The 19,863-nt window shown below is 40.9% G+C and overlaps 1 protein-coding gene across 3 annotated transcripts in view; it reads left to right on the top strand.

Moving 5' to 3' along the window:
* The window catches only part of rap1gap2a (RAP1 GTPase activating protein 2a), an 85,956-nt gene that overhangs the window by 15,145 nt on the left and 50,948 nt on the right, over positions 1-19,863 (top strand). For 2 of the 3 annotated variants that reach the window (XM_069701737.1, XM_069701564.1), the window contains exon 2: positions 2,381-2,416. The exons of the other annotated variant lie outside the window; for it this stretch is intronic. In XM_069701737.1, the coding sequence (XP_069557838.1) occupies positions 2,381-2,416 (36 nt within the window). The remainder of the gene's footprint in view (positions 1-2,380; positions 2,417-19,863) is intronic. 3 annotated transcript variants of the gene reach the window in all.

Below are 19,863 nucleotides of genomic sequence, written 5' to 3'. Positions count from 1 at the left end.
ATAATCATCATGCACAAACCTGATACAAGAATGCCTAATGGCATAAAACTGTCCCACAGAGAAAAATCTTCATTAATAATACAAACAGTGACCACTGGTCTGGGTGCATCGGCAATTATTTAGTGGACATGAGCAGAGGGCGCACATAAGTTCCCCTGTCAAACTCATGAAATAGGTAGCAGAAATCCTTTAAAATACTTCAGAAAATCTACGGCAATTAAGCAATTAGCCGGACGAGACTTTTTGAGTGATATTCATGTATCGAGAGGAGCAGAACGTCACTGTCCAAGACTGAAAAAAGGTGCATCAGGTCATTAGCGCAACCAGGTGGGTTTCCTTTGACAGACCAGTGGTCACTAAAACTTGTGTGACAACCATGTCAATGGTGATCAAAAGACAAAACTCGAAATACTTACTGACAGAGGTTACAGCTTCCTCCTGCTCCGTGCACGTCGGGCTGTTGTGCTCTATTTGTGCGGAACAGCAGCAGTCTCTGAACTTTTTTTTATCCACCCTTGTGTGGATAATAGTGAGTTCAGACGATGAGCTGTTTGAACATCTACTCATAAACACGAGGGAATGAAGAACCAAATTAAATGCTAACAAGGAGGCAATTTATATCAACCAGTTCTGACTAGCTGTGAACAAACTTTACATAAAAGTAATAATTTTAATGTAAATTATGCTGCAATACATTTGCAGTATGGTTACAGCTAAAATTGTGTGTTAGAACTTGACCCACCTGAGATTTTGTCTGCATCATGTTATAAACACACATACACAGACAGTCAGCGTTAGTATTTCCTACGTGTCTAAAATGTGATAGTAAAACATTAGAGATACATTTTAAGAGTACAGACTCCAGCTCATTTACAATACAAAAGAGGGGAACTAATTAGTCGGGGTTGCAGAATCACATACATTTGTGCCAGTAAAGTGTGATTGCAGCAAATGAAATGTGAAAAGTGTTTTTCATTATGTTACTCGATTTCTGTGGATTGAGGTACATTTTGTGTGAACATGTTATGTTGTTGTTGCATTAACTATTTCACGAGCTGTAGCTGAAATTAAACCCGATTCCCTGACACTTGAACATGTGGATAGTAACACAATCTGTAATGTCACAGAAGCTCCACTTATCTCTGATCAGCATTTGCTTCTGTTGACGCCGCTGTAATGCTGCACTGTGAATGCAGTCATTCAAAAACCCCGGAAAACATTCAAATTTTATTTGAAGCGGTCAGGCTGGCGGTTGGTGTGAAAAAAAAAAAAAAAAAAAAAAAGGTGTGAATTGTGAATTGTGTGCTGTGTTTGTACACCCTGCATCTGCGACGGGAGTGTGTGGTTCCATGAAATAGATCGGGCACCGCCCTGCATGGTTCATTATCCAAATTAATGGGATTAAAGAATTCATGTCAAAACATTTTCCTTAGAGAGATAGAGAAAATGCCCCCCCTCCTCCACACACACACACACACACACACACACACACACACACACACACACACACACACACACACACACACACACACACACACACACACACACACACAGATTCAAGCAAAAATAAACCTTAAATGCATCCGTCAACATATTTTTATGGTTGACATAGGAAGACAAAAGCTTGATATGCCTCGCAGTTATCCCATTTTTATTACTGGACGACAGCAACTTAAGTGAAAAGTTGTGAATATTAAACGCTCTGATTTTCCATGTTTATAGTATGAACAGTATGTATTGAAGCATGAATAAAGCCCTTATCAACACAGAGCCCTCTCATAACCGGTCTGAGCTGCTTGTGGAGAAGTAACCTTGTTAAATGAAGTCGTCTGTCATTAAGCACGCTCCGCTCGCTGATTTACACTGACACCGATTTGACCTGTGCTTCAGGCTGAGCTGTAGACTTGTACCTTTATACGTAGCCTTTGTGACCCGGTTAGATTTGATACAGTACATGTTGTGTGCTACGACCCAAATGATCTAAGTCAATTATGGAAAGTATTTTTAAAATGTCACAACACCCTGGGGACCCTGCAGAGATGAAGTCACAAATCTCTTGATCTGCATTTCTTCCAGTGTTTATCTCATCATTGCTGTAGAATAAGAGCACTTCGTGCAAAGATTTGAATTGTAGGTTTGAGAAATTTGTATCAGAGACAAAATCAATAATGTTTCTCTCTCTCTCTCTCTCTCTCTCTCTCTCTCTCTCTCTCTGTGTGTGTGTGTGTGTGTGTGTGTGTGTGTGTGTGTGTGTGTGTGTGTGTGTGTGTGTGTGTGTGTGTGTGTGTGTGTGTGTGTGTGTGTGTGTGTGTGTGTGTGTGTGTGTGTGTGGGTGGGTGCGTGTGCGTGTGCGTGCCTTTTTCTTCTGTTTCTTCTCCAGGATTGACAAGTCCACTTTGTCTGCACTCAGAGCCCGGTAAGCTTCTTTTTTTTAATTTTTTTTTTATCTTCCTGCTTCTATAAATAATCATCTTATCTCCATATTTGGTTAATATTTGAATCTTAGTTAGTCAACTGTGTGTGAACATGCCTGGGAAACACTGACGTGTAACTGAATACAGCAGTAACTTTCAACCTGGGCTGCTTTTTGTGCTTGTTTTCCATCGTGCTGATTGGTTCTGACTGAAACCTCAACAATTATTTCACCGGAGAGCGATGGATATTTTACTTGAACAGCACACATCTAGAAATCAATACACACCTCCTACCAACGTTGCACTCAAAGCAAGCCTTCTTGTGGTCTTGACCCAAGTGAATGCCTTTTCTTTGCATTTTGGATGCTGTCTTGACCACTGCTTCATCACCTCCAAATTGTAACGGTTGGCAGGTGCCAACAAGAAAATAAACAAGAAAGTAAACAAGAAAAATGATGTTCTGCCAACTCGGTGACACTTGCTGTCGGGCAGTCCTCTCTGCTTCAGGTAATGACTGTGGCTTCCAACTGTAAATGTGGTTTATGAATAAATAGCAGCAATTTACACACGATCCCCCTCATTTTTCAAAACTGTATGTGCTGGCTTGAGCTCATAGCAACATGATTTTAAGGGGCATTTTGGGACTTTTTTGCCCTGGGTTTTGCCTCTCAGGCTACATTCATGCTGTCCTCGTCCTGTGATAGGTGAGATTTGTTGGGTGTGTATGTAGCCTTTAGAAAAAGAAAAATCAAAATAATTTCAGTTTTTCGGTTTGAGTAAATATAGTTTTCAGGTCTTGTGTGTTAGTAATACAGAAATTTAAATTATAGAAGGTGCGAAGACTAATTTCCTTATAATGTGCTAACTTTGGGGGTAACATAGATGTGTTCAAACTAATAACAATCACCTAGTTCTTTGTGTGTAAGGAAGAACTCAAGGCTGCATCTGAACTAAAACTAAAGCCTTGTCCTTAAACAAATTGTCCCTGTATAGATCTTCTGGATTTATTTTATTGTAGACTTTATTTCATACTTTGATATGTTGTTGATGCCTACAGCAGCAGACATGGTGAATCACTGAGTGCCACCATTAGAGCAAGCAGCTCTTGTTTGGTTGAAACTCCAGCAAGGAAGTTCTCTGTTTCGGTGAATTTGTTAAAGTTTCCTCTCATACAGATGGTCCGTATTTGTTATAATGTGGCGCCCCGCTGCTCCAGCATAGTAAGGATGGGTCGAATTAACCCGTAGGGATTCAAAAAGTCAAATTCAACCGTAGTGAAATTGCATAACAATCTCGCATTACGGGTTTAATTCACAACCGCCCAGGCCCCTTTAAATTATGTTGCTGTTACTGTAACGGACGACCGGTTTGGTGAATTATTTCCTCTAACAATCACAATCACAACCACAGCAGGCTGTCTGACCACCTGGTTTGTTTGTGTTTGATTCATTGGGTCCAGGGCATCGTTTGCTCTCACATTGGGTGTCTGATTTCTGTTAACATGAACTGGCAACCAGCAACACATAATTGCTTGAAGAGGAGAAGTAAGAGCGGTGATGCTGACAAAATGTGGATTTTGTTTTGCGACAAAATGAGACAAAACAATGTAAAATTGAAAATCACTCCGTGTAACGACCATTGAAGGTGTACATACCTGCTTCTGCATTTGGTGTAATTACTTCTGGATTGGTGCAGAGAGTCAATGTGAATAACACTCGTACAGTTGTGTACCTCCTTTAAGGATATTAAAGGAGGTACACTGAGCTGCTTCTCTTTGTTGAAACAAACCACTGGCAAGCCTTGCTGTAGGGAGGTTGCCGTAGTGATGAGCGGTGAAGGGCTTCTGGGTGTGTGTGTGTGTGTGTGTGTGTGTGTGTGTGTGTGTGTGTGTGTGTGTGTGTGTGTGTGTGTGTGTGTGTGTGTGTGTGTGTGTGTGTGTATTTATTTATATTAACTGTTTCCAAGCGCACACACATCTGTCACATAACCAGAAGAAAAGCTCTTCTTTTCCCCCTTTTGAGTTAATCATACTGACATTTACTTTCTGCTTAAACCTTTTGTATTTTTCTACTTACTGTCTTCATGTGCCATCTATGACTCCACTGGTCTCTCTGTCTATATTTCCCATATTATAAAGATAGATTATTTTAAAGAACTGACCAGATTTCAAAACCTGTAACCTCAACTTTAAAACGTTTCTGTTTCTCTGGATGTTGGTCAGTGACACAATAGTCAAGATAAAACTGTTCATGGGTCATCAAAACTTAACTTGTTTGCAGACTTTTAAAAAAGTGAGTCAGTGTTTTGAAACAAGAATGAATATATCATATATGAAATAACCTGAATTAAAAAAACATACCTGAAACAAGCTGATTTTCATTGGAAACAATAGAGATACACGCTGTGCGTGCTAATAATTACTATAGTGCTCTCTCAAAATGGTCCAGAAATTGAGTACAAAATTATGGACACTTTTTACAACAGCAATAAGTAGCAATAAGGGAGGTACTATCAACCTACAGTATTTTATAACTACGGTGGCCGAGGAAGCATCAATGGTGGGTAGTACCCCACAAAAGTGTTTATTTTTCACTAAGTACCACCATACTGGTGTTGAACAGAAGCCTGCAGATATGTTGGCAGGTGATGCGTTCAACTGTTACGACAAGTACAGAAGGGTCAACACTGTCAAAATTCAAGTACTGTAAAAATAAGAGTGAGTATAAGTACTATATGTAAGTGTACAAAGGGAAGTATGTCATTTGGAAGACAGTGATAGTCTGATTGCACTGGCAGATTTAAATAAGACTGATAAGATTAAGATGACATGATATGAATGAAGACATTTTCAAACATATTTCACTATTTTTTTACAGGCTCCAGGGTCTGAGTTGATTAAACACTGAGTTTGTTTTTATTCCGTTGAGATAAGGTGATAATCTTGGATTTCTACAGAATTAGACGAATAACAATATCAGGAGTTTAATCGGAATTTTCAGCTGTATTTAAAGGGTATATGATTTGCATCTATCGTAACAGGAAAACTTGTCGGCCACTGAAGTTTATATTGGTGAAAGTCACCAGTCAAAGTCAAACTCTTAATAACCTGGGACATGAATATAGGAAACAGTATTAAAATGCTGGACTGGGTCTCTGAATGCCGCAGTAATAAAACTAGAAACTAGGCAGATCTGGAGCCGGCTGTGTTTCAGACGTAAACCTTTTACACTATAAAAAATTAAATCAGGTTAGTGTGTAATATGTAAAGTAGGACTCGCTAACACACACACACACACACACACACACACACACACACACACACACACACACACACACACACACACACACACACACACACACACACACACACACACACACACACACACACACACACACACACACACACACACATTCAGTGTCTCCCTTGGTGCCTGCCTGGCTAGGTGTCATTAGACCGTCTGCTCTGGAGTGGCTCTGAATATGAATGAGAGAGTCGTGACTCCTGTTTGAGCTGCGGCTCTGCCCGGGTGCTGAATAGCACCGACTTGTGTATGCGCGAGCGTGTGTGTTTGTGTGGATGTTTGATCCAGGTGTTAGATGTAGGAATACGGTGCAGAGAAAAGTGTTGTGGAGCTGAGAAAGAGAGATGACAAGCTGGGTCCAAAAGATAACATATGCCATATTGTTTTGAAGCTGAAGGTGATGGAGACAGATGGGTGGATAGAAGAGAGTTTATTATTCAGGTGATGATGTTGCATCACATGTAAATAAGTCACAGGGAAGTAGTAAAATTTTTTTTTAAGGGTTGGGGTTTGAGAATTAGTTATTTCTATCCATTGAGAGGTTTTCAATGTTTGAAAATGCCCAAAAATTCACACTTCATACTTTTTTTGACCATCACTTTATCGGTAAAATATTTTAAGAAGGCTTTGATCACAAAGTTAATCATTCACCTCATTTTTGCTAGAAGAGGGTTTGCAATTCTCGTAAACTCACAGCTTGTCTTATTCCTAATTTATGAATTTCATGTTTTTTGTACTAATTTAGGATTTTGCAGTTGGTCTGCTAAAGTCCTGTGGTGAAAAATGTACAAGGAAGATATAAACCTAGAAGGAAAGGAGAGACGGCAAATAGGGATGGTGAAAAAGAGGGTTGTGGGAGGTCACGGCAACAAAAACATCAGATGCATTGCTCACTTCAAAGTTTGCGGCTGCAGGGCAGCAGGTGTGAGGGTTTTTATTTTATTCTCTGTTCCCTTTTCCATCCTACATTCCCCTCAGTTCACAATGTGCTGTTTTATCCCTCTCTTACTCCAACTATATCCTCCCTCCTTCTCCCCCTGTCTCCTCTCTCCTCTGCCATTAATCCCCAGTATCTGTCTGCCTCTCCTTTGCTCATGGCTACCACAAAAGGATATCTGCGCCTTCATCGTGCGCAAGCAACACCTCATTAATAACTGCATAATCAAACCTGTGTGTCCATATAGTCTAAGTGTGTGTGCGTGTGTGTGCGTGTGTGTGCGTGTGTGTGTGTGTGTGTGCGTGTGTGTGCGTGTGTGTGTGTGTGCGTGTGTGTGTGTAAGCAAACACATGCGCCTGTTTTGGCCTGAAGTGGTGGTGAGGGTGAGTGAATATTACAAGTGGAAGAACAGAGACAATAGAGGAGAGAGAGGACGAGAGGGGGTAAGGTTGCACCTGATCAGCTTCTTAATACTGTGTGACGATGCCGCGCAAACTGTGGTGAGTAACTCCAGTCTTCACTTTGTCTGTTGTTTATAATAAGATGTTTGTCTTATATTGGTACTTTTCTTACATCCCACCAAATTGTTTTATTAGATCATTAGACGAGTTACTCCCTAAGCTGAGAGGTTATTTACTGTAAGTCAGAAAGGTGATTTGTGATGTGTTATGTTGTTTTGTCATGTTTTATTTATATATATATATATACACGATACTGTTAAAGCACTTCTTTTGACTTGAGGAAGAGTCTCTCTTTTGTTGTTACACTACCTAATAGGGATATCTATGAGCAAACAGTGCACACATCATTGTTTTTAAATTGTAGTGAAGACCTGCTAATGTCTGTGTATGAACTTATATTACAGCTAACTTGTATTCCTATACCACAGCACAAGAGGATAAGGAATTAGCTCAATGTATGTACAGTGGACTGCAGTAGAGCCACACTGAAGAGAAAGTGATAAAACTGTATTGTTGAGAGTGATTTACAGAAAAGTGTAATAAAACATTGCTACTTCAGGATATTTGATGCGGCGATCATAAAGCTGTTCCTCACAGTGTCTGATACAGATCAGATGATTGCTCTGGTCTGTGTGAGGTGGATACAATGACATCAGTCTAGAGGATTAATCAGTCGGCCCCAAAGGAACATCTCTGTGTCTCAGTCTTGCGTTTCCAGTGTCTTTATGTATTGTTGTATTTTCATAATGAAAGATAGTTTCCTCTGTGTAACACACTAAAAAAAATGACTTGTATATTTTGCTTCTCGAGCTCAACCACAGATTGTTTTCTCCACTGCATTCTTAATCTGGCCAACTGTTTTCTTGGCTCCTCTCTCCTCCTCCTTGTGCATGTGTGTGTTTGTGTGCACGAGAGCGAGTGTGCAGTCGGCTGCCGCTAATTAGACATTGATACTTGTCATATATTATCACCATCCTCCTCAATCCCCTCTTCTCTTCTCTTCTCCTCACCTCTGCCACTCTGCTCAGTTCAAACAGAGCAGCTGCTTGCATCTCAGAGCTTCGTCCACTCAGATGTGCTGCTTGTCGGACTGTGACGTGGTCACATGGTCTTGTAGACTTTTCTAGGACCGAGGAGGCAACCTGTCCACATGGTGCTGATTTGTTGTATAAGTTAGCACTTAATTCTCCATTTCGCGCTTGTTCACCCTGTTTTAAAACTGTTCCAGTGTCGGTACCTTTATATGTGACTTGATTTACTTTTGTACATAAGGAAATAGTTGATTCATATTATCGTCCCTCTGAGTTGGATTGTTGTGTGGGCTGATAAGGCGGCAGAAATGAGGATGAAATTGAGAAAGGCCTCGGAGAAAATAGGTTCAGAGAAAATATGAAGGAGCAGACATAACAAGAGGAGGGGCCTTTTTAAAAAAGAAGTCCCCTCCCCTTATCGTTGTCTGGCCTGGTTTTTTTGGGGCCAGGTGTAAATGTTATCTGTCTGCCAGCATCATGGAAAAGAGCAAATGGGCTGCTGCTATTTCTGGAGCCTGGCATTTACTCAATCTCCTGGTGTTGCACCAGGAGATTGAGTATATTGCATGGAACGATGGTGAGTTGTGACCAGCGAACAAACACGACACTGAATGTCTGCTGCTATGATATTTACTTTAGGGGATGGCTTATTAAAGCTCTAGGCTTTGCTCTACAGCACAAGGAGAAGGAGCAATAATTAGTTACAGGGAGGCTGTATGCGTCTGTAATGAGCTGTCAGCTTTATTGTGTTGTATTGGAAGTGGTTGTTGATGTAGTGTACACACTAACCTCATAAAGGCCTGCAGCCACCGGCGGAGAAGAAGGAGAGGAGCCGTAATGGAGGAGAGTCAGTTTCTCATCCAATGCACAGCTGACTGGGGTAAATATGGCTTTGAGCTGGGGTTCGATTCAATGCAACCACAACGACACATATATACACACATTCAAAGTGATCTGATGGGAGTAACTCACCCTTCATAGCAGTGTTTCAGTTCACTTATTTTAAACAATACAGCTTGCCTGTGAGCTTGTTTCCCTCTGAGAGCATGTGAGAAAAAGGTATAGAAACCAAGACCACAAGGTTGCGGACACATTTGTAGCAGCTCAGTGTGGGAAGTACTTGAACTCCACCCATCCTCAAGAGCTCAGTGGAGGATGTGGCACTTCCTCTCCTCTCAAGACTCCAATTCCAATGAAGCTACATCACCGTAAACAGTTTACGTGTTTGCTTTTTACATGGCATTTAATATGTCTATATGTTTTTTAATGAATATAATGGTAAACTTCCAGATAATGGCTGATTACAGCACTTTAATCATTTTTATACGAATATAAATTATCTTTATTGAGGTTTTATGAATTCAGATGTAAAACGTTGGCTTGTCTTCTGGTCATGAATATACTCCTAGCTCTCCCTTCTTGCACAAAAATATGAATCAGTCAATAAGAAAACACCAGTTCACAATTTTCCCCCGTCTCTGCTGTAACCACAAGAGGGAGCAGACTGCATGTGTTTGTCTTTAACTGACTAGAGGGGGGAAAAAAAAAAATCTGTGCACTGCAATGACAGCAACTGAAGTGAATAAAAATATTCACTAGAGGGAGCCATTTCTCTGCTATCACAAAGTGCTGGCCCACCTGTTAACATGCATAACCTGTTGAAGCTGATACTGGAAACAACAGCACATTGTGAGAGCAATTTCCCCCCATTTAACAGCTGTAGAAGAGAAGCAAGCTAATGCATAGAAACCATACTTCAAGCACCATGTGAAGCTTTTGTTTGTTATTGTGGAGTCATGTTTTATTTACATTCTGCCTGTGTATTTGCCACTTACAGGTTTTTCTGAATCACATGCTACCAAGATCAAGAGAAATAACTCCAGTTCTGCAAGACTGTGTCATACATTTAAATTCCCCTAACATACAAAGCCAGCAGGCGTATGTCTATAGTTTACAACTGCGAGACGAGATCACAGTGTTTTTTCAGCCATATTGTATGCAGTGGCCTATAGGGAGACATGACTGTTGCCATGGCAGCAAGAATTGATGATCACCTAAGGGATGGTCCACTATGGTTCATTACCATGGTGACTGGCCCGGGTTGTCTCGCCTTCTGGCCAGACTTCATTGTCAGTGCATCAAAACATAACATAACCAGTGGAAATCTGACTTGCAATGCTCGTGGTTGCCTATAGTGACCACAGTGCATTTCACTCCATTACATACATACATAACATACACAGGGGACAGCACATGACTAGTAAGATGACACTCATAGTACTTTGTGCTCTGTGTAATGACCCAGAACTCTGCAGCGTCGCTCTGCAGGGAAGTTTAATTTCATGCACTCACATGCTTTTATTGAAAGGAATTAACAAGATGCCCAGAGGTTTACACATATGGAAAGGACAGACAGCTTTATTAAAGGATGGTCACCTGACTCATGCTGGCTGACAACCAAGCAGGGACGAGAGCTTCTCCTTAAAACAAGGTTAAATCTGATTTAATAGTTGAGGTGTCTCGCAGCAGTGGATGCTGCACTGGGGTAATATATTCAGAGATGATACGGGATACAGGATGGATGTTATGGTTTTGATAAAAAATTAAAATGTCGTTCTGTTGTGAAAAATGTCATAAGTTGGAGTGGAATATGAGACAAAATTTACCTTTTTTTTTTTTTTTTTTTTTTTCAATTTTCCTTGGTATCCTCCTTATTTTCTTTATATTTCCTTTGCTTGAATGGAGACTCCACCATGTTCACCTGTATCAATGCTGTATCTTCTGTTTCTGGTGACCTGTCACCGGTCACCATCAACAGAAGTTTTTCTCACTTTCTGCTAACTCCTCCATGATGTTCACTAGCAGCTGGTCACTAACTTTGTCAGTACCGGGCAGCTGGCATTCAGATGCATTTAGAAATTTGTCACTGAAAACAGCTGCCTGCTGCATCTGAAAATATGAGAGCAGTGTGAGTGCACCAAAACAAGAACGTTGAGGGTCATAAAACCAAAACAATGAGCTGAAAGGAGCTAAAAAAGCTCTGCATAGCTGTACGGAAGTGCCGTCAGGTGATACTTAATTTGAAGTATTGTTCATGAAATGACATATTGATTATAGCAGCTGTGATACACTAAACATACAAACACAATAGCTCTTCATAAAAACCTTCAACTCTAATTCTTGACTTAGTGCACAGAGTAAGCTGAACCATCTTCTCTTAGTTATACAACTATATATCAAGGTTTTCCTGTACGTGGTGTTTGTTACTGTATGTTCCTTTATGTAATTTTGTCACTTTAATTTTACTTTCGATTGTTTAAAATTAATAACGATATATTAAAAAATGTGCCTGAAGACCAAATGCTTTATTTATTGTTTATCTGTCAACCAATGTCCCTGACAAAGCAGTATTAAAACTTGACTGCAGAAATAATATCTGCTTTCTTCTCTAAAATGCATTTCCACTATTGCCACCTTGTGCACGTTGCTTGTTAAAGCGACAGTCTTGTTACTCCAAAGTCCCCCAGACAACCAGCTGCTTCTTTGCTTTTGACAAATATTTACTTCTTGCATTTTCCCTGATGCTACGCACACACTCGTGCACTCTGACACACAGAGTAGCTGATAAGCGCACCATCTGGCCTGAGTGCTGGCTGTTAAGGGCTCATAAAACAGACCCTCACCTACTTAGAAGCGGAGGGCTCCCTGAGCCGTAAGCTGTGACGATTGGGTAAACAGCACGCACACACGCTTGTGTCTGCATACGCACACAAACTGGTCACACGCACCCACCCACCCACCACCACGCACATTCATATCCACGGGGGATGTAGGAGGATCAGAGGATGTACCTGCTCTCGTTCTCTGAATGTCTTTATAACTACTGGCTCTCTTTGAGGATAACGGTATACAGAGATTCTGCAAACTTCCAAACTGACCCAAGAGTTACATCTGCGTCAGCGCTACAAAAATACATGGAGCTAACATCTATTTTTCTTCATTACTATGAACACACACACACGGTAGTTTATTTTTCCTCAGTCCCGACAAATAATCCTGCTGCCCCAAATACTGTCAAGAGCACCAAATATGTACTTACTGCTGATGAAAATAGTCCCCAACAAGTGCTCCATTTCTTGTTTACTTCAGAGTCATGTTTTTCTGTGAAGCCACTTTTATACGGAAGTCCACTCAAAATTGATGGGAAATATAGTGAGTTGAAGCTATACCTATAGCTATCAGTGTTGTGCTAAATTGACTGAAAACGGTGAGTTTTTGAGAGTTGCTGCCGAAGCCGTGCCTGCAGTGCCTCCATATACCAGAATGCGTTGCGTACAATCTCCTGACGTCTAACCACTAAATCCTTCGCCTTGTGGCAAAAAGCTAATTTGGAACCATCAAATAGAGCGAAACACAAGAAAGAATGTGTTTTAATCAGGAAACTACTGGTACTGACCATATTCTGTAATATTAGCAGCTGCAGTAGTGAAAAGCACTTGTCCAATGTCCAAATATACTCACTCTTGGCCCTGCTGGTTACACTTGTCTTTTCAAGTTTAATCTCTTCTATCTTGGAGAAGTTCCCCTGCATTCCTCTGTCCCAGGTTAGGAGTACAATTTCCATGCATAATAGCGCACACATGTCTCTCTTATTGGGCGTCGGTGACCGAATCCAACAAAAAACACCCACACTGAAGTTCATTGGAGCAGAGTAATTTAGTTTCTGTTGGCATCGGAGGGCAGTTTAAGAAAAGGCACCACTAGTCGCTGTTTTCTCCCGGCAGCTCAGTTTCTGGATGGTCTCCACCAGATATATCCTCTTATAGTGCTCATGCAGCCGCAGTTTAAGCCCCCCTGGCTGCTCAGACACCTCAGTTAGCCTCGAGTTCTTCCAGTCACCAACTGATGGTGCTCGGAGAAAAATAGTTTTTGCAGCTGCCTCCCAGACACAGACTTTATCAGGAATTTATTGCTTCAATTGAATCCATTTACCATCAACAGATTGGAAATCCACATAAGATGTTGATTATACTTCTTTTTATATGTCAGTTTCGGGGAAAGAATAAACAACACAATAAAATTAGTGTTTTTCTCACATTGCTTTAAACACATTGTTGATGCTTGATAAGGAAAAATGTATGTATTGGTGTGTGTTCTCTTCTTTTCTCTGTCTTGTCAATCTCTGCTGTGTCTCTGGGAGTCTTTGCCAAAACTAACTCAGCCTGGCAGTGTTGCCGTTGGAAACCAATTTAGGAGGATGTTTTATGATATGCTCTGCTGTGGCTTCTGTTGCTGATTTGTACACAAACACTTGACATAAGCTAGCGGCAAATTACAGTCATCTCCTCAGCATCTGAGAGAAAGGAGAGTGATGCTGTAGCGATGAGAAGGGGAATGAGTGAAGGGATGGAGATTTGACTTTGCATGGTCTGGAGGAGCGAATGAAGGATCAAGGGTGATAGAGGAGAGTAAGGAGACAATAATAGAGCCGGGGAGACCGATCCTTTGCTGAGATGAACCAAATAGAAGGGAGAGGAGTGAGTTCGACCTTCCTCCCTTCCTTCCTTGGCATTGCTGTCCACCCCACACAGCAGAGATGCTCTTAACATCTAAAAAGAGAGAAACGAGTCGAGTTGGGAGTGAAAAATGATCAGAATTTAGCAAAGGAGGAGGATGGAGGACTAGAAAAACGATGGCCTCTCTCTTACGGAAACATAAGCTGTGAGGGCGAGGAAAAAAATGACAGGGGACTAGATGGGGGAGCAGAGGGTTGTGAAAGGTCTTTTTTTTCTGCTCTCTCTCTGGTAAAGTTTGACCTTGCGTGCTTGTGAGAGAGTGCATGTGTGTCAGTGCCTTCTCCATGACCCTGTGAGGTCATCCTCCTACACCCACATGAACGCTGTTGACAGATGGTCCAGCAATTGCCCACTGATGTTCATGTCCATCCTGTGACTTTAGAGCTTTCTATCAAGCCATCCATTGTTTTTCTCTCACTGTCAGTCCACCTCTTTATCTGTCTGAGGCTCAATGCTAAAATAACTTCTTTTTTTTATTGACTCACCTTTCTCTTATTCTTGGTCATAAGTGAACTTAAAAATCAATATTAAAACTGTGTTTGGCTCCTCTTCAGCCCTGTGTTTTTTTATGCATACACAAATAAACAAACACACACACACACACACACACACACACACACACACACACACACACACACACACACACACACACACACACACACACACACACACACACACACACACACCCTCCCTCTCAGTGCATTCATTTTGTACATACATCAGAGGCAGGGAATAAGGCCCTGTCTCGCTCTGGCAGAGCTGAGTTCAAACCCAATTTCCTTTCAAAGGAATAATTCATCTCCATATGAGCAACCTGCAGCTTCGGCCTCAGTTTGTCCTTGGCTGTTTGGCCCGTACATTGTAGCCAACAGCTAAAATGGTAATGGCGTAATGGCTTGTGTTAATAGATCTCAGCAATTTACTCCCGGTCACTACAAAATCAAATTACATGCTAGTATAACTGAAAATTTAAATGCACAGTGAGCTATGCATCGTTTTAGCCGAGTTCCATCTATTTGTGCATAATGATTGATAGAAAAAGTCAAAAACAATCCATACTAGGCCCCGCCCCGTCTTACTTGCTTTCAGCTATGCCTACGGAGCTTTTTGCTCTCACGTGACACGCATTGTGTTTACAGTAATAACGGTGGCAGATTTATGGCTTGAAAATTTTTGAAAATCTTTGAAACAATGTTTTATTGATTTCAGTCAGATTTAGTCAAAAACTGTCTTCTCGTATCCAGTTAAAATGGACCGTGGACTGGACCATCATTGGCAGGTGTTATCAGCTGTATATGATAGCTTTATATAATGTAACTTTATCCTTGTTAGGAGGAGGTGAGTGGACTGGTTGGTTTAATATAACAGTTGACTCAGATGCTGTCCTGTTTCCAACCACGAGTTGGGACAGGTTTTCAAAACCACATTTATTTTTGCAATGATGGCATAAGTTACATAACTTTAAGGAAGGAGTGTTGTCTATTTTTGAGGCTATGACTTATATGATCATATTCGTCTGAGAACTGCAGTCTTGGAAAACGAATTGCTTGTGATTGTAACAATGGTACAAGTTAATGCTTGAATATACAGTGCATCAGCGTGATAAGAAATACCTCAAATGACAGAAACCATCTTTAGGAAAAAATTACATGACATGTACTTTGACTTTTTATTAGTTCGGCTCATATCCCATCAGCTTACATGGACGAAACATGAAGTTTATGACTTATGCTGCAACCAGCCACTAGGGGGCGACTGACATGTTGGGGGGGAGCTGTTACGTCCTCCATCTTTATATACAGTCTATGATTGTAAATTAACCCATTTGACTGCTTATCTTAGCCTACATACTATTTCGCAGTTCAAATTCACTTAGCAGCAAAGATGTTTTTTGTTTTTTTTTTTTTAGATAAATGCTAGTCGGGAATGTGTCTGTTTTAACATCACATGGAACCCCGCATACAAATGTAAATAGTTAAATATGTGCTCGTTGGCTTTTTAGGCAATATTAACTGACTGCTGTTGGTTAGCTAGTTAGCTGGACATGTAAAAACATATCTTAAATCCATTCCTTACTCTTTTGCTGTTGTGTATTTGGTTTTGGAAAGGTTTTAAAATGGCTCCAGCCTCCAAATTTTGTCAATACTACGCCACTGCATTGTGGCCTATTGTTGACAATGACTGTTTGAGGGTTTTAGGGTGGAGCTTATCAGATAGAGAACAAATGCAGAATACAGTTACAAACAGTAAACTGTTTGCCAGTGTATTATGCATCAATTCTCACACCTCTACCTATTTCAGTTATTTCTCTTCTATTTCTATTTTCCAAGGTTTGTATCTCAACAAACTTGTGTTTTTTTTTGTGTGTGTGTGCAACCAGCTGTCAGCCAACACCTTAGTCGACCAAACAGACTGAGACAGCAGGAAATTGATTTACCTCTCTGATGTTACACATGACATTATGGTCCCAGAGGAAATAGGGAAAAACACTGGCCGAACGCTGCTGAACAAAAGTGCTGAACTGAAAGTAAGACAGCTTAATTAAAAGAAAAAGGCATCAAGGCGCACATAACGCGCACTTTTATGTTGTCATGTGACGCTGCATCCACAAAATTGTTTTAGACAGCTCAAGAGTAATTTCCTCTGTTTTCATACCTGTCGAAATCCATTTGCAGTCATTTCATGAATTAGTGAAAAACCTGTGTACACCTACTTTGTGTGTATTTGGTAGAGAAAGAGACACAATATCACCTAAAGCCAATTTACCGTCCCATCTCCAGCAGAGATAAACAATCACATTGCAAAATAGCCTGCAGTGTGTGAAAATAATTGTCTGATGACATTTCTGTAGCAGTAAAATGACTGGAGCCAGCAGAGAGCTAGCCAAGGCCAGTGTCCTTGGTGATTAACAAAGGACTGTCTGTGATTTGACACTGTAATCAGCGCTCACAAAAGGAACGGATATATCTCCTATTCATCATCGCCCTGCATCACTCACATCCCATTTTTTTCCCTCTAACTCTTGCTCCACTTCTCTCACTTCCCTTTTCTCTCCGTCTCCCGACTAATTGTTCTTCTTGTTTGCAGTGCGTCTCTGATTTCCTTCGTTAATCTTAATTCCTGACTTGTTTTCATGCTTTTCTTTTTCTGTATTATTTTCAGATTTGGACTTGATTTTCTTTTTGCTTGCCGTTTTGCAGTTTTTATTATGCTTGTGTGTTTTGATTTCGTTGATACCTCTATTTCAGAATTCCCTTCTCTTTTTTGAAACTAATTAGTTGGCAGTTTGGGAATAGAGGGTTTGGAGCCAGATGCAGGTTATTTTAGTTTAGCATATAGACTGGAGACGGGGAGAAGGCTCCCCTTACACCGTAAAACTGATGATTTGCAGTTTTATTTAGTGGCTTTTCATGTGCCAGACTATCTCTTCAAGGTATTCACTGCTCCCGCCCAAGAAATCATCTGGCACAAAACCCAAAACACATTGTTGTTTTTACACCTTTTATTGGATGGAATAAATAAATAAGGTATAATGTGTTTATCAGTGACCTTTAGATGTGCTGGGAGATAGATACTGGTATCGTTAGACAGAGCTACACTTGCTCCTCCTCCTGTTCCTTGTCTGTACGACATAAATGTATATTACATGACAAAGCATATTTCCCCAAACTATTATTTTAGCCACATTAAAAAAAAATCTCCTCTGCTGATGCAGGGAGACCGTTTTTTCCCCTTTTTGGCTTGATAACCAGTGAGGACTTGTGATCATGCACTTGGCCCGGCCAAACACGTTGTAATCCATGACTGGCTTGTGGCGCTGACAGTTTCCAATAATCTGGAAAAAAAAAATCCACTCCGCTCTGCGTTAGACTGGTGACCTGTGCAGGGTGTACTCTGCCTCTCCCCTGATGCATGCTGGGATTGTTTTCAGCTCCGCCGACTCTGAAAAGGATAAGTGTAGAAAATGGATGGATGGATGGATGGATGGATGGATGGATGGATGGAAACACATCCTCCCTCCCTCCATCCTCCCTAATCCCACTCTATTAGCTCGGCCTCAGATTTTTATAAGACTGGACAGATGCAGGCTGGTGTTTGTCCACACAGCTGCTACTGATTCACTTATGTCAAATCAGTGATTTTCCAAGAAGAGACGGGCGACTGCATGATGGGGACTGAGCTTCAGGTCAATTTGGCATGGATTTCTTTATTGTTTGTTTTTCTCAGTTTCCTTGAAAGCCCTTGAAATATTTACTTAAATCCTCAGTATTGGTCTTTCCCATGAAATAGTCAAGCTTAAGTTTATTAATTAAGACTTTAACACTCAAAAAATGTATCTAAAATGATAGAAGTAGAGGCAACCAATACATTTAAATAATATTGGTTTTAAATGTTACTAAACTGTGTGATGGAAATTGTAGATTTGGAAGGAAGAAGTCAAAGGAGACCGCCCTGGGTGCTGATGTTTATTGACAGAACTCTATCAAGGAGGGACACGTGCAGAGGTGTCTTGCCAATCCAAGCTTAAGTTTATTTATTTAGATTTTAACACTAAAGAAAATTGACCTTGAATGCTGTAAAGAGGAGCAATGATCCCACACCTGTCGGCAAATTAGGATTAATATGTTACTAAACTGTGGTGTTGTCATCAAACCACAAAGTAGGGTACACACAAAAAATCTGAACACAAAATCTTTTTAAAATAACAAAAACGGTTGCAATTTAGGCAGACAATTGTGTAATCATGTTGTGCTCCATCTCTCACAGAAGATGGTAAAAAAAAACACTGTAGGTTTTCAGCAGCTTTAAAAGATACTGTAACAAATGAATCACCGTAGATTGGAGGTTCAAATGAATGACATCCATTTATCCCTTATGTTATTTCTTCTATTTTCAATGTTACAGTCACCTTTCTCCTACCACTGTATCATCACCTTCATCACTTGGGGTTTGGAGGAGCTGAGAATGAATTCCAGATTTGCAGCTTTATGCCCTATAAATTCTGCTCTCCCACCTGATGCTGACAGTATCCAGCTGTGGTGTTGTGTCACACCTTTTAGGGGGACCAGACACCAATAGTCCTGCTGATGGATCATCCATCAGACACCACTTTGGACGCTCTGGGGGCAAGAGAGCAGTTTGTAATAGCTGTCTGGGCTGTCGGGCCACAGTGTGTGTGTGTGTGTGTGTGTGTGTGTGTGTGTGTGTGTGTGTGTGTGTGTGTGTGTGTGTGTGTGTGTGTGTGTGTGTGTGTGTGTGTGTGTGTGTGTGTGTGTGTGTGTCCCTTTGCTAATGCCTCGCTGTCGTCTGCGTTGTCGTTCTGCTCTAAATCTCACAGAATTGTTCACTGCCTCTGCAGGTACTCTTTCACACAACACACACACACACACACACACACACACACACACACACACACACACACACACACACACACACACACACACACACACACACACACACACACACACACACACACACACACACACACACACACACACACACACACACACACACACACACACACACACACACACACACACACACACACACACACACACACCGTTCTATCATGATTTCCTCTTTATTTTTCCACCCTTATGTCCCACAGCTGGGGACCAGGGGACGTCCTGTACGCTGCTCGTGTGTGCATGCGCTACAACTCGCCCATATTGCAGCTCAGATTTTCCCAGCATGTGCTTATTGTGTTCTTTATCACCGAAGGCCATCGAAGCTCCAGGCGAATACGTTGCTGTCAATAACAGCCTCTGACAGAGCTGCGTTGTACAGACAATCCTGTCCTTGTTGGCAATAAACAAACTCTGTTTGTATACTGCAGTGTTGGATGTTTGGATGTCACTAGTCTTCAATACAAGTTTGCCTCACACATAAAGGTTAAGTTGGAAAATAAATGACTGTTAAATTATTGCCATAATATTAATGTGAGTCATGTGTGCAATATTAATTAGTCAAAACACTTATTACAGTGATAACAATTTCCTATGAATTACCTCTGCTGCAGTCTATTTCCCAGTGAAATAGGACCCCTGTGATCAGACTGACAGTCAGTTGATGGCAGCTTTTACAGTTAATACTTTAAACACCAGGTGGATTTAAAAAAAAAATTTTTTTGGCACAATCTGTT

This window comes from Brachyistius frenatus, unplaced genomic scaffold, assembly GCF_029030835.1.
Source record: "Brachyistius frenatus isolate BFR_SWC_R1_liver_20210118 unplaced genomic scaffold, ASM2903083v1 Contig_1, whole genome shotgun sequence".
NCBI classification, from domain to species: Eukaryota; Metazoa; Chordata; class Actinopteri; family Embiotocidae; genus Brachyistius; species Brachyistius frenatus.
Note: the sequence above shows the minus strand (reverse complement) of the source record. Positions and strands in the feature narration are given on the sequence as shown.